General features: G+C 37.5%; 1 protein-coding gene across 1 annotated transcript in view; it reads right to left on the bottom strand.

Annotated features, from left to right (window-relative positions):
* Positions 1–498, bottom strand: part of NOX3 (NADPH oxidase 3) — a 39,468-nt gene extending 38,970 nt beyond the window's left edge. The window contains exons 1-2 of the mRNA XM_052678219.1: positions 490–498; positions 157–267 (exon numbers count right to left, since the gene is read on the bottom strand). Coding sequence (XP_052534179.1) covers positions 157–267; positions 490–498 — 120 coding nt within the window. The remainder of the gene's footprint in view (positions 1–156; positions 268–489) is intronic.
* Between the last annotated feature and the right edge of the window lie 14,777 nt (positions 499–15,275).

The raw sequence follows: 15,275 nt of genomic DNA, 5'->3' as shown, positions 1-15,275 counted from the left end.
GTACTGACAATTTAAATGGTAATAGCTAGGCAATAGTGTACAGAGTTCTCTATCAAAACTTAAGGTTCCTTGGAAAATGTTTGATATGGACAATCTTGTGGAACTACAGAAATGAAAAGGAAAGGATAATATGGCTATTTGAGAGATGGTACTTACAGTGCTTGCTCCTCTTAAGAATGAAATAAGATTTCTACTGACTGGTAACAGGATTAGCATGCAGTTAAAATTAAGGCACGTTGCAGAAGCTCTCGCCCAAGCCAAGGTTGACTGTGCATATAACAGTATAAAGAAATCAGATCACAAGTTTGGAACAGAAGATTAAAAAAAAAAAAAAAAAAAGGAAGACAACACTACAGTAACACAATACTTTTATATGAGAAAATTACTGCTAAGCATAAAAAAAATATATATCATAAAAAGATGTGAATAAAATCAGATTACACATTCATTCTTCATGTGGAGCCTTTTAACAATCAAATTCATACTTACTCCCAGCATAATCCGTGTATAAATGTAAGCATCTTCATCTTCATACCAGCAGAAGGTATCAATAAACAGATATAAATTCAAGCCCAGCCACACCAACTACAAAGCAGATAGGCTGCAGATCAGTGAAACTAAGAATATTTCTAATGCATATAAAGCTAGGTATGGTTATAGTTTTGAAAAGTATCTGAGAAATACTTCAAAATAAGCATGCAATGCATCTCTTGATCACAGATGATAGAAATCACAAATGCCTGCTGGAATGAGGCTATCTGTTAGCAAATGCAGGATTATAGCCCTATCCCCACGTCCCCAACAGAGGATACAGATGACATTTACAGTGTGGTGGTAAACTTGATCTTAAACACAAGGCTTAGCCTGGTGTCTAAAAAGGCAATAAAACTTAAAATTAAAGAATTCCAGAAACAGAGTGAGTTAGACACTGAGGAAATTCCTTTCTCTACTCTTCATGCCCATCTGACCAAAACCTCTGAAAATGATACGTAATATAATTTGAATTACAATGCCAATCCTCTCTTCCCTTTATCTGAGGTCTAATGTATACAGACTTAGAAATAATTAAAAATAAAACAGTAAGACTTTAAATTGTTTTTAAGACTAGCTGTAAAAAGGTTGCTGAATATTTTATAGCAAGCTTTACATTTAGCTCGGGAGTATTACTCTAAGCAAACCATAAAATGTCTTTAACAAGCTTGAAATATTTATATATATCCAATTAGGATTTTAGCTCTAAATATACTCACTAATAATAGGACTGAGAGTTTTTCATTCAAAATCCAGCATGCCATTCTGAGTGTCTCTTCTATGCTAGCAGCAGCTAAGTCTTGCCTTCCAGTGTAACCTGAGTTCTCTGTCCATTCCTCAGGCTTTTCTAGTAACTCCTTTTGTCTTTAGATGTTAATAAGCACGTAGTGGGAGCAGGAGCCCTCCAGGAATTTTCTAATTAAAATCTTCCTGACAAGAACAGATCACCCAAGTGACATGTCTCATGACCTGTGTAAATAAAATGCTGGTCATTGTCCAGTACTTCCTCTCTACAAAATTATTGTTCAGCAAATGAGAGATGCTGTCATTACATTGCTCTCTTTTTTTACTGGCATTTATTCGTTGGTGGTGTTGGGTTTTTTTTTTTGGTAGTAAGTGATGGGATTGTTTGTTTGTTTCTTTGCTTTTCTTTCACTTTTCTGTTTGAGCAGTATATAATGATTCTTCATTATACATCTATTAATTTTTTAGCAAAAATGAGCATCCCTTATGTGTATATAAGAGAGAAGAATTGCTAAAAAGCCTTTTGGAATTGTCAGAGTTGCTCAGTCAGGACTCACAAATGTCAAAATAAAGTGTGACTCTATAACATTCTTCTAAATTTCTTGCAACTGATAATGTGGAAATGCACGACTGTTTTTCATTCAGGTGACTGAGGGGATAAAATAAGCAGTTAATGTTCTGCTTAGAGAGTTTGGTGCAACTGTGCGTATAGCATTCTTTCTCTCACTACTAGGAGGAGAGAGGGAACAAGTAATTTCCTTCTGGTCTTCCCTATCAAGCTTCACAAACAACAGCTGCATCCATCCATTTTCAGTGAGGTGGGAATGTCTGTTTCAGAGGTCTTAGCACAGAAGGGTTAGGGAGAAGCCAGGTCTGTTTCCTGCACACACAGCTAGAGCAGCCTTCCTCTTGGCTCTCATTTGCTCCTGACCCTGCTCCCAGTTTTTGTCTGCAAAGTGATGGCTTTGGCTACTCTTAAGGTACTCAGGAAATAAAATGCTCTTCCAAATGCAAAACACAAACACTTTCCAGGGTTAAAGCTTATGATGTTTTCCAGGATTTATTTTTATTTACAAAACCAGATGTTCCTATTCATCCAAGTTTGTCTAGAGGATGTTCAACATCCTTCTCCTCAGAGGTTTGCTCCAGTGAGGATTTAATGAGCCACCTGCAAATGCGAGTCAGCAGGACTCAGTACCTCTCAGCAAGATCAAAACCTTTTGACAGGTTTATCAGAGAATGAGGTTGGCCTATCCAGGACTCTTTTTGTAAGTGGTTATTTGAATGTCCAGCACCATAATTATAATCAATGTGAAGAACACATTTTCTGATTTTCCTTTACTAATAGAGAAGAATAATTCATTTCCTTTCCTGCACATGTCAAGAGGGAAATCCCTTTCCTTTGGTACATCATGTAACTGACAGTTGTTGATCCTCTTGGGGAAAGGAAGCCGATGCTGCTCAGGCAGGCTGCTCTTAGATGTGATCAGCAGGTTCTGAAGAAAGGTTCTGAACAGGTCTTAGCTCCTATCTTGCCCTGCCATGATGGACGCTCTGCATTTTCCCCCAGATCCATTTGTACTGGTACAGGCTGCCCAGAGAAGATGTGGATGCCCATCCCTGGATGCACTCAAGGTCAGGTTGGAAGGGGCCCTGAGTAGCCTGAGCTAGTGGGGAACAGCCCTGCCCATGGTAGTGGGTTGGGACAGGGTGGGCTTTGAGGTCCCTTCCAACCTAAGCCATTCTGTGATACTGTGACTCTTTGCTAACTGTGCAAATTCTGCCTGTGGTGATCTTCATCCTCGCCTGTAAACCCCATTCTATCCAGCCTTCCTGACTTGGCACCAAAGACTTTCAGTTACAGAACAGCTTAACATTTCATTTTTTAAAGGTCAGTTGTTATTAATCTCAGCTTCTTTTTATTCCAGTACTAATGGCCATTAACAAAGAGTTACTGTAGAAACATGATTATGAATATTCTGAACGCAAATATTTACAAGAGATTTGTTTTGAGCACTATTTTTCTTAGATGGCACAATCCAGAATTATTTATTAACAAACTTTATGACAAGCCATGTGCAATGTTTGGTTACTGTCTATTACATGACTTGATAGAGGTTATTCCCAAAACCACCTTATTTATAGTAGCTCTGATAATGCAGGAGCTATAAAGATAGCAATTATTGCTGTATTTTTCAGAGGGCAAAGGAAAAAAAAATAAGGAAGAGGGGAAGAGTACACAGAAGATGAGGAGAAATACTGGTAAGGTCAGATGCCAATTTTAACTACTTTAAACGAAAGGGAGGGAGAAAGCCCACTATCAGGATTAGCTGCACTTCAAAGGGAAATGCTACACTGCGATGCTCTGCTTTGAAGTACAGCCGATCCAGACAGCAATTTTCTAAAATGAGTCAAAACTGGCATCTGAAATAGATTTTTTTTTTTTTCTGAGTACAGCAGATTCATATGCTGGTTTAGGCTCCAAAATTTGTCTAGATCAGCAGCTGTACTTCAAAGCAGCACATCTCAGTACAGCATTAGACTTTGAAGTGCTTGTGGTCCAGATGCCAGTGCTCTTAAAGGAGCCGATGAATCAACTGCACTTTGTTTTTTGTCTGCTGAAACAGCTATGCTTTTTCTCATATACTATGATAATGTGTGTGGTCTTCTGTATGGTATCTATCAATAAAGGCATAATGCTAACACAAAAGCTCTTTATTGCTACATTTTCTAAAAAGGAACAGATCATCACCATTTTATTATACTGATCTGCAGTGATCTCAGTCAATTTCTACTGCAAACTATTCAGACAAGACTCAAGGAAGGATATTTTGCTGAACCATGTTTCTTTTTTTTTTCCCCGTTGTATTATTGTTATCGTGAGATGAAACTGTCCTAAAAAGACAAGGATGAAATGTTTTTGTTCTGGCAGATGAGGAAAAAGCAGTGTTGGGCATGCTGAGTTTCCATGCAAGAGGCAAGCAGGTCTGTCATTAATCTGAAAGGTCAGTTTTTGCATGGAAAGAGGTTTATGAGGTGCTGAATTCCTTCGTGTAAGTAACTCAGCTTTAATGCTCATGTTTCTATCAATTACTGCTACAGATCTCTATTGCAGCTAGTTCTGTTTGACAGCTATCTCTGTCTGAGGTTGTTAGCAATTTTGTGAAGTACTTTGAACATTGCTTGCCCTTTACAAAACAAATTAATTATTAACGTGAGACTATGTGTACCTATATGTGTTTTATTTTGCTTGGCTATCCTAATTTTACTATTAGCTATGCATGCCTTGTTTCTCAAATCAAAACCATTTCAACTGACTCTGAACTCTGCCCTATGCCATTCACAGTTTTTCTGTATGCCTGAATTTACTTCTGTAACCTCAATTAATTCAGTAAACTTCACTATTCTACATCAAGAAGTGGATGCAGGTGAACAAGTAACCCAGAAGTTCAGGATACTTCAGTTTTGCAGGCTGTCTGAAAGCCATTCTTATGCTGGCTGTATCAGAATGTACACTTTGTATTAGACTATATCAAATGGAGGAGTTATCTAATTTTTACATTACTTTTATAAAAATATTCTTTATGATGTCTAAGAAATTAGAGGGATATTTGTCTGGAACGGATGAAAGATTCACACAATCTAATTGATGAACTGTTCAGTTTTTGTGGAGAGAGAAAAGCTGCTGATGCTAAATACAGTGGAGCTTTTTTCCTTTTTTCTTTTTTCTTTTGAAGACAGTTTTGATGAACACAGGCCAAGGTTCAGCTTTGGTTCTTCTTCAACACCCTAATTTCAGTTTTATAAAGAAACTTATTGAATATCTATAAGCAGTGGCTGAGTAGCTGGTAGCAGAAAAAAAGCTAAGTCATTTTTAGAGATTTTCTTAAAGTTTTTTTAAGTGCCTCATTAACGTTAATGGATTTTTATTTAATGAACTGTACTCACATTACAGATGAGGGAACTGTTTTGCAGTCTGAGAACATTCAAGAAATCTCTAAAGCTCTAAAAGACTGAAGTAATATTATTTTCATCAGTGTCAAAGATTCAAAAATCATCAGGTTGTTCTAAAACTCATGAAATTAAAAAAAAAAGTGTGAGGACTTTGGGAACAGTATTGACTGAATATGAAAACTTCAAGGGCATCTGGCTCCTTATTTACAGCATTTTTCAGTAACCACATGCTCATTTTTAACCAAATATATGAATCCTATTAAAAATATTGGCTGCATAAGTAGACTTGAACAAAAACAATTGTGCAATTATCAAAATGCTTGTGATACAGGTACTAGAATTAGCAATAATATAGCAGGTATTGACTACTGGTTGCCTCTGTACTCTGCTTGGGATCAATTGCTGGGGTGAGGGCCCCAGTTCTTTCTCAATTTCCTGAACTTGCTTTTGTGGACAAAAACTATATGCAGGCACTGTGTCTATAATTGTAGTGAAGAATGAAGAAGATGGAGAGAAGGACTTCTGTGTCTGTGTAGAAAACAGGAATTAAGCTTCAGAAGTCCTTCGAAACAATAAACCTCTTTTCACAGAATCACAGAATCACAGAATTGTAGGGGTTGGAAGGGACCTCCAGAGATCACCAAGTCCAACCCCCCTGCCAAAGCAGGTTCCCTACAGCAGGTCACACAAGTAGGCATCCAGGCAGGACTTTTGTTGCTATGTCTAACTCCTCTTGAACTCCACAGACCAGTGGAATCAAACACACACACGGGTTAGATTCCTCTCCCTGTGTCTGCAGTAGTGTTAAGGCTACCTCAGTTATAGACAGTTTGAGGGCTGGGAACTGCAGCTGATGCTATCTATACCTAGCACAGTCAAGCAAAGGAAACGAAGCATCAGCCAAATATATGCGGTCTGTGAAAAAATCAAAGATCTTGTTGGAGACTGAAAGGGAGATAGATTGCCACTGATCACTGTGGGATCTGCTATTTTTCTGCCTGAAACAGGACTCCTTACCTCATTGCACACACTCCTTCTCAGAATCTATCCGCAAGCTGGTGGGAAGGGTTTATCAATGAGAAAGTGTTTAAGAGGTTCAGCTTGGGAGATAATCAGCTCACAGCATAGCAGTATTAATACTTGAGACCAAATCTTTTCTCTCACAAAAGACTCCTTTATTACCATGCTCACATGGTAATCAAAATATATTCAAGGAGCAATTTCAGATGTTCAAAAGCTATTTGTTTCAATAAGTGCCAAAATCTCCCTGCTTTTGATGATGCATCTCCAGAAGCAGAGCAGCATACCTTCCTAATTACATGTGCAAAGTGCTGGTTTTCCCACACGAGATGTTTTTCAGCTAAATAAAGCAAAACAAACCCCCCAAAGCAGCAGAAATCTTGTAAAAACAAACAAAACAACAACAGTAAAATCAACCACAAGATGTGTGCACAAGTTATCCAGATGGATTTGTCTTTTACTGGTTTAGTAGATAGCAGGCTGTGCAACACAAATTAACGTGAAGCAAGACTTGGGAAGAACAAGAAGCAGGAGAAACAAGGGGATGCCAGTACAGTCCATGTTTTGTCAGACTTGAAAAATCCCACCATAGAAGATATATTTTTCGTACGGCTCTGTTCTCAATAGAACACGTTGGCTGTGCATCCTCCAGCATCCTCCTGTTCTTCATCTCCTGTACCAGGCACAGCTACTAAGTTGGTTGATTTGCAGTTTGTGATAATTTTGCAGGAACATACAGCATTTTCTCTTACAAAAGCAGTCTCTGCCAGGCTGGGGATAATACAAGGTAAGAGCAAGGTCTCTGCTGTGGCATGTGGATAGACAGAGGGGGAATATGGTTGTCCTCCCAAACACACTCACATTTCCCTCTTGAGTGACCACATGTGCAGCATATTCTACTCCATGTAACTGGAGTGAGAGTGGGACAGAAAATAATGTGATATCATCAGAGCATGACACGAGGGTGTTTCTCCCATGATTAAAAAGCAGAATAGAGACATTTATGCTCAATGCAGCTCAGGTTAGCTGTAAGGAGATTATAGAATGATAGAATCGTTTGCATTGGATGGGACCTTTAAGATCATCTAGTTCCAATCCCCCTGCTATAGGCTAGGACACCTCCCTCTAGACCAAGTTACTAGAAGCCCCATCCAGCCCAGCTTCTTGCCATTCTTCATTCATGAAGAATGCTTCTTCATGCTCTGCACTGCTGACCAGAATGCTTAGGCTGCAGCACACAGTCACTTCTTATGCATGTATTTTCCTCTCATATGCCTCATACCACCACAGCAATAATGCTAACCCTAATTTATACCTTTCTTCTACATCCAAATTTGCATTCCAGCTAAAATGGCAAAATGTACATATATTCTTGCTTCTAACAGGCAAAAGTGAAGAGATTTGTCTGTCAAAGGTGAGCCTCATACTTAGTTCAAGCACCCTAGTTATTTGTTTGTACTTCCTGCTATTAGCAGTATTTCTCCAGTGCAGCTTGGTTTGGGCTTCGTTTTTACATAGGCAGCAATTCAGATTTTGCTTAGAGAATTGAAAAGTAGCAGCATAAAATATTCTGAGAACAAGTGCTAAAAGCTAAAGTTGCTTTCTTTGGAGTTGTAGTAACATTTATCTATCTTAACAGTTGCTGATTGGACCCTTATGAGTTTCAAGGAAGCAAGCTGGGATCACTACAAGGCAACTCTCAATTATCTTTGAAAGTTCATCACGACTGGGGGAGATTCCTGGGGACTGGAAGAGAGCAGGCATCACTCCTATCGTCAAGAATGGTAAGAATATGGAGCTGGGGAAGTGTAACTGGATCAGCTTCTACTCAATTACTGCAAAGGTGATAGAGCAAATTTGTCTGGAAACCATTTCTAGTCACCTACAGGACTATAAGGTGATTATGAGGAGTCAGCATGGGGAAACTGTGGTTAATATCCTGATAGCTTTCTGTGATAGCAAGTTTGGTGCCTAGCAGGTGGAGAAAAATGAACTGACAAGAATCTGAGAAGTTCAAAAAGGGGAAATGTCAAGTTCTGTATCTAGGAAGTAACAACTTCATGCATCAGGATGATCTGGGGGCCAGCAGACTTACACAGATGGTCCTTCCTCTGCTCAGCCTCGATGAGGTCATTTCTGGAGTGATGGGTCCAGTGCTGCACTGCCCAGTAAAAGAAAAATACGAATTTATTGGACAAAGTCCAGCCATGAGCCACAAAGATGTTCTAGAAACTGAAGAATCATCAATGAGGGAATAGTCTGGGAGAGGTAGGACTGTTCAGCCTGGAGAAGAATGTGTTCAAGAGGGTGTTATCTATGTGTAAAATATATGAGAAGGGAGGAAGCAAATAAGATGAAGCCAGGCTATTCTCAGTGGTACCCAAACAAGACAAGAGGCAATGGCAACAAATGAAACAGAAGGTCCCCTCTGAACATCAGGAGACACTTCTTTACCTTGTGGGTGACTAAGCACCGTCACAGGCTGGCCAGAAAGTTTCCATCCTTGAAGATACACAAGACACAGCCCTGAGCAGCCTGCTGTAGGTGACCCAGCTCTGCATAGTGGGGGTGAACTGGACAGTCTCAGAGGGGCCATCCCACCTCATCCATTTTGTGGTCACTGTGATCTCTTAGTTTACCAGAACCAAGTGACTGGAGTATTCTGAAGTTTCTTATCCTAAACTATAAGCCCACTTAATTTAACTAAATTAATTTTTCTTTAGTTAAAATTTTCATGAAGTAGCTGTTAGATTAGTCTGATTTTATTTTTGACTCTTACTCAGAACTTTGTGATCCCATTAGCAGTCAGTTTTTATCAGGATGAAATGTTTTCAAGTGCAGGATTGAATATTTTCAGTGAAATTTTCAGCTTTTGATTTGGCAGTCAGAGTCTTTCAGTGGATACACAGAAAGCACTGATAAGGAGGAAACCTAGATCCTTGAGTGACTTCATATACCCTTAAAATGAGTACCAATTACATTAATAAAGACTTTCATTAAATTAATATAAAGACTTCCTTATAGGTATGTTTTAAGGCTGTTTGCCATAAATCATATTTTTCAAGAAAACAAAACAAAACAAAACAAAAAAACAAACAAAAAAACCCACATCAGCATGCAAATTTCTCATTTGCATAGCGTTAAAATTTCCAGAGTTGGTAATCTGTATGCTATCTGAATGATTTTAAGACTGTGAATGACTTCTCATTTGGACTTTATATTCCTTTCCAAATTAATTCTGAGTCTAGTATTAAATCCTATTCCATATTAAATTAAAAATAAAATACAGTTTGCCCAACACAGGAACATTAAAAGGCCATTCATATGTACTCCTTGGTGTCAGCTGTCATGCGCTCTTGCAGAAGGAATAGAAATACAGTTCCAGATGGCTATTCACTACTTCTCAGGAGAACAGAGGTCAAGGGCTAAGAGTTCACATAGCATACAGTATTTTCTAGCCTGTTCAAAGTGGAAGTTGTATTTTAAAGGAATTTCAGGACATCATTTTTAACACTGCAGTATAGCGATATATAAAATAGGCTGTAAGTATTCTGGACTCATTTCTCAGCCACTAAAATGTTATTTGCTTCCATTATCTTAAATTCAAATAAGCCAGTGGCACTGTCTATAAAGTATCTCTGTTGTGAGAACAAGACCTGAAATGGCATACGTACTGAAGAAAATAAAGAATGAATACACCGAGGAGAAGAAACAACATATAAGGTTGAAGAAACAAAGTGTGAAGGTTATGCAGACCTTTAAACAATATTTCATGGTCTAAGCAATAATGTACTTGTGTGCAAGATTCCAAGTGATGCCTGATTCTAGCTATTTCTCCTTTCAACATTTTCTCCTCACGTCTATATCACCACCATCAAACTCCATTCTTTTTATGAAAGCTCTGAAATTTGTAGCAACTTCAGACTTCTCCAACATCTCATGGCAACAATGTGCACAAAGGCAAAAAGTCATTCACTTTTACAGTCAGTGATCATTGTGTGCATGCTGTTCTCCTACCATGGCTCTTTCTCAGAAATGCAGTGCAAGCAGCATGAGCAGTTCCCCTTTGCTCCAGCCAGGCAATGACCACCAATGTGCTTTCTGACCTACCACCATTCTGCCACCCCATCCCTACAAAAACAGCCCAGCTTTGTCTTTTTTCTACGCTATTACCCCACTACACTGGGAAGTCAGCTCCTACATCACTTCCCTCCAATCTTATATGAGCACTGTGTGTGTTTTCAACATCTGAGTTGCCTGCAGTTTCTGTGGAGCTGTAAATTCTCCTCATTTTCAGTGTGAACACAAAGGTAACTGCAAGGACGGGGTGATTAAAGTCTGTAATGTATGCCTGTTTATACTGTAGTTACAGCTTAATCTAATGAATTCAATTTTATTAAAGGTTTTCCCAATATAATGTTTTAAAACAGAAGAGATTAAAGTAAGTTTATATTCAAATATTGCTCATTTCAGTTCTCGTAAAAATTCTGAGAACAGACTATGAATTGAGAATAGAGAAATTAAAAGACACTTAAAGGACTATCAGTTAAATGCTATTAATTTAAAAGTGGAATAATTTTTTTTTTTTTTTTAAAGATATAAAACCTTGAGGGAAACCTGTTCACAAGTTGTGCCAATTTTTAAATTGTTTTGACAGAAATTCAGTTACAATTCTGTTTCCTTTGAGTCATAACTCAATTGATATGTGGGAAATAATGTATTTTTCATGCAAAAAAACATGGTCAATTTTTTGGTAGCTCTTGTCATACGTAAAGTATTGTATAAACATTTCCTTTTAGTCTTTACATCAGACTGCGAATAACAAAGATACAGTATCACTAAAAGAAAAATCAGAATGGGAAGATGGCATCACTTGCCAAAGGAGATGTGGCGATTACTCGTAAGACATGATTAAAACAGAATTTTCAGACACCTGTCTCATAAGCAGTTCACAATAAATTTGCTACTGTTTCTACAATGTAAAATAAGCACTGTTAATTGTTATTCTTGAGGAGAAAACTATGATGTTTGTTTACTGTGATTTGATAGACCACTTGTAAATGGCAGTGAGAAACTGAAAGAAACATGATAACAAACATTGCATAATTCATTATGTGTCTTCTAATACCTCTGTGTCCACCACCCATCAGCTCTTATTGATAATTGCTAAATGGGAAACCGCTGCCATACTTTGTGGTGAGACCTGCTCCAGCATCACTGACATTGTGGCTGGTGCTGTTCTGGCACTGGCTGGTTTGCCCTGCAGCCTTGGTCTTGGCAAACAAAATAGACTGTATGCCAAGCTATGTAGTTAACAATAAAGTTCTATGTTCAGAATGGAGGTTGGTTTTCTGAAAAGCAGTGACTTCAGAAAGGTTCACGGTTTTGAGCAGAAATTTGATTCATTCTGAATTCCTATTACCATGAGTTAGCAGAGTGGGACATTGGCTGTATTGCTATGGCTGGGAGTAGGAATATAGCATGCTTTATAGCCTTGTTATAACCAATTTAAGAAAATGTATCCGGAGACTGTAGTCAAAAATGATGTGCAAAAATTGGGAATGATAAAGAAAATGGCCACAGAGATCAAGAATGAAAATAACGCCGTCTTTTGACAAACCTTTGTGTGCAGTCAGTCTCTAAATATTTTTTATCCCTTGCACCAGAGCAGTGCTCAAGAGTCTCAGTTTACAAATAAATAAACAATATGTTGTGATGATAGCCCTGAAAACATAAATCAATTTTAAACTGATCTAATGATGCTTCCCAGACCTTAAAGGCATCATGGGATGATTGCTGAGGAACATGAAGTGTTCTACACATATTAATGAACTGCTAATTCAAACCTAAAAATGACAGCTTGTGGCATATTTGATACTGAAGCAGCCCAGGCAGTATGAAATAAGTGCAATATCAGATACATTATATAAAATATGCTGCACACAACAGTATACATTTTTGTATTTCATCAAATGAAATAATCCTTAAATATTTACTGCCATAAAATTTCCTCTGCAGCATCACAAAATGTAAGGAGCTTGACTCAGATCATGCTTCTAAGGCAGATAAATCCGGGCTGCAGTGAGTGAACGAATTCTCCATCAAAGCTGCCCTAACTTTAGCAACATCATAAAGAGTGACAAGCTGCAGAATGAGCCTGTCAGAGGACGACTGTATTTATTAAAACATGTAATTTATCCCTGAATTCAGATGCGCACAAAACTGGTGTAGTTTGAATGCAGTGGGGCAGAAGTGCCTGTAAGAGAAAAACCGTGATGAGGGTGGCTAATTAAAGTTCTAAGAGAACAGATTTTGACTTACACTATCCCGTAATTTGCTTTTCCTTTAATGACTCCCCTCCGTCTCCTATACATGTAAATTACACTTTCTGAACATCCACTGAATGTCAACTTTTCTGGTTTTTTTTTTGTTACTTCCATTCTCTTTCATCCATTTTCTTATCCTCAAAGCCATTGGAAAATTTGTTGATCTTCATTTTTCTGTTACATAATACTGTTTGACCCAATTCATATTGATAAAAAATCTGATATTAAATCAGGTAGTAGCAGTTTCTATTTGTATTTTATACTTAAAACATGTTAAAATATGTATTATATATTTAAAATTCTTGATTTTAATTTTGAAAAGAAAATTAATCAGGGCCTAAATAAAACAAATGAGACAGCTTAACTCTCCTGAGCGATTTTTCTTTTTTATATTTTTATCACTGTTTCCTCATCCAAATTTGAAAAGAATACAATTCATAATCTTATTTTTTAGTTGTATAGTGAAGTTTGACAAATGGGACATCTCTCTACAACTGTGCATGCACCTGTGGTAAGCTGCCTAGTAAATATCCCATAGTTGTTACTGTGTGTTTGCTTATGAGTTTACAAAAACTTTATTTTTCCTTATTATGTGAAGAGAAGGAGTGAGAATTCAAGATAAAATGTTATCTGCAAATAGGGTTAATCACTTTCTTCTTGAAAATGAAGTACCCTTTGAATTTCTTCTTAGAATATTCTTGTTTTGAAAGATTCTGTAACTTTCCAAGTATCTCATACATTTGATGTGAACAATTTTAGATAAACACTTCTAGCTAAATACATGCTGTAAAAAATATAAAATGAAGGGATTTTATTATTTCTAGAGAAGGACTGAGGGTGACGTATTTTGTACCTTATCTATCCTTCACCTAATGGCCTGTGAGTCTGCCCTCATCCTGACCTGTCAGTGGTTGGCTGGGATAATGATTCAAGGAACTTATTAAGATGGTTTAAAAGCTAAGGCTTTTTCACTTTTTAATGTATTTTTTTCTTTATCACTCTGCTCTTTGGAAAAAAATTATTGCCTTAGATTCAAATGGCCTTTCAAATTGTCTTTGAACAAAAGAGTATGCATCTGATAGTCTTAAAGTTACTGTGCAAATGAATACCCAAATCTTTATATCTACTACAAACTGGGAGTGCTCCATCATGTCTTAGGTAAAGCTGGGTACATTGTATTGGCTTCCTGCAATGGAAAAAAAACAAACAGCAGTGCTTTTGCATCTGATCTGCAGAAAGGTCCATCAAAAGGACTGAAAAACAGGACTAAGTGCAGTAGAAATAGAAATAGAAATTGAAAAATTGTCTCTGGCTGGAAGGAGAAGGAGGTTGTAGAAAAACAGTAGAAGAACAAGTCATTCAAGAGGAGTTTGACCTTTTTTTTATGTGGATTAAGCTACAAGTATTTTCAAAGGCAAAGCAGATAAACCAGGATCTTTTTGTATCCTTAGCCATAAATGCTAAACTGAGAAGGCTAGAACAGCCTGAACAACACTGTTTTCTGGAAGTCTGTTTTTGGGTGACTTGGCACCTTCATTTTTCTGAGTAAGTATGCAAGCAAATCTAATGCATTATGGCAGTCTATGGTGCATTTGTATCTACCTCTAACTTCATTTCTCTATTCACTACACATTTACCGTATGCCTTCCAGAGAGTGGAAGTAGAAACCAGACAACTCTGAGGTTTGACAGTAATAATAAGAAAGGACAAATCTGTATTGCAGTGAAAGAGCGATAAAGAACAGTGAGGTGATAAGAACAAGATTGGAAGGCAAAGTGTCTCTGGAGAGGAAACTCGATGGAAGAACATAGCCAGTACAAAGGCATCCTGTGGGCGAGCAGTGCTTGGGCTCTCTTGAAGCTCTTGAGGTTTTCACTTTTGGGGTGATGTTGCAGCTTCCCTTACTGACAGTAACCTGCTAACCAGATGACAAGGAGTGCTCAGCAAAGGCTCTCATGGAGGCATTTTCAGTGTCAATGCTGAAAGAGTTCATGTGTTTAATTAATGTGAACTACTTCCAGAGCTGACAGCGTATGTATCCTTAAATACTTATTTTCTATGCCTTTCATAAGTGCACTGTGAAAAGTTTGCCATACTTTTTTTTTCCTGATTAGGGATGGCGTTTGTAACTTACTTTTTAAAGCTACCATCTTCTCACGGGAAATTCCGAGAACATTTTGTGTAGATATAATTCTGTTTCTAGTGCATATATGCTTTTTTATCACTTTTCCCTGTTGATTAGTAGATATATTTGCATTGAAATACACACATAGGAACCTAGCTGTGACTGCTGCTTTTTCCTGACTTGAAATCAAAATCCCTGTGGAAAAAAATGTACTCCTAAGCAATAGAAATTTTCATATGAGTATTTTTTTAAATAAAAACATCAAGAGAAAGAAAAACCTGAAAATATTGCTTTTGGAACAGACTTTTCACTAATGGCTTCCATAAGTTCTTAATACAATAAACATGCTTTTAAAGCTCTCTCCTAATTTGGTTGCAACCGATGCAGTTTCATCAGTACTGTTGTGGTCTGTTCTGGAAGTCTTGCTCTACTTGCCAAGATGCTCATGAAATTAAATTTTTCTACTACATTTAAAGCTGATCAAAAGAATTATTTCAAAAAACTGCCCATGCTGTGTGCATAAATGGAGCTATGTTTCATGAGTATTTCCCATGATATATCTTTAGTACTCTCCT

Source organism: Tympanuchus pallidicinctus, unplaced genomic scaffold (genome assembly GCF_026119805.1).
Source record: "Tympanuchus pallidicinctus isolate F22 unplaced genomic scaffold, pur_lepc_1.0 scaffold1, whole genome shotgun sequence".
In the NCBI taxonomy this organism is placed as follows: domain Eukaryota; kingdom Metazoa; phylum Chordata; class Aves; order Galliformes; family Phasianidae; genus Tympanuchus; species Tympanuchus pallidicinctus.
This window is presented reverse-complemented; position numbering and strand designations above follow the sequence as displayed.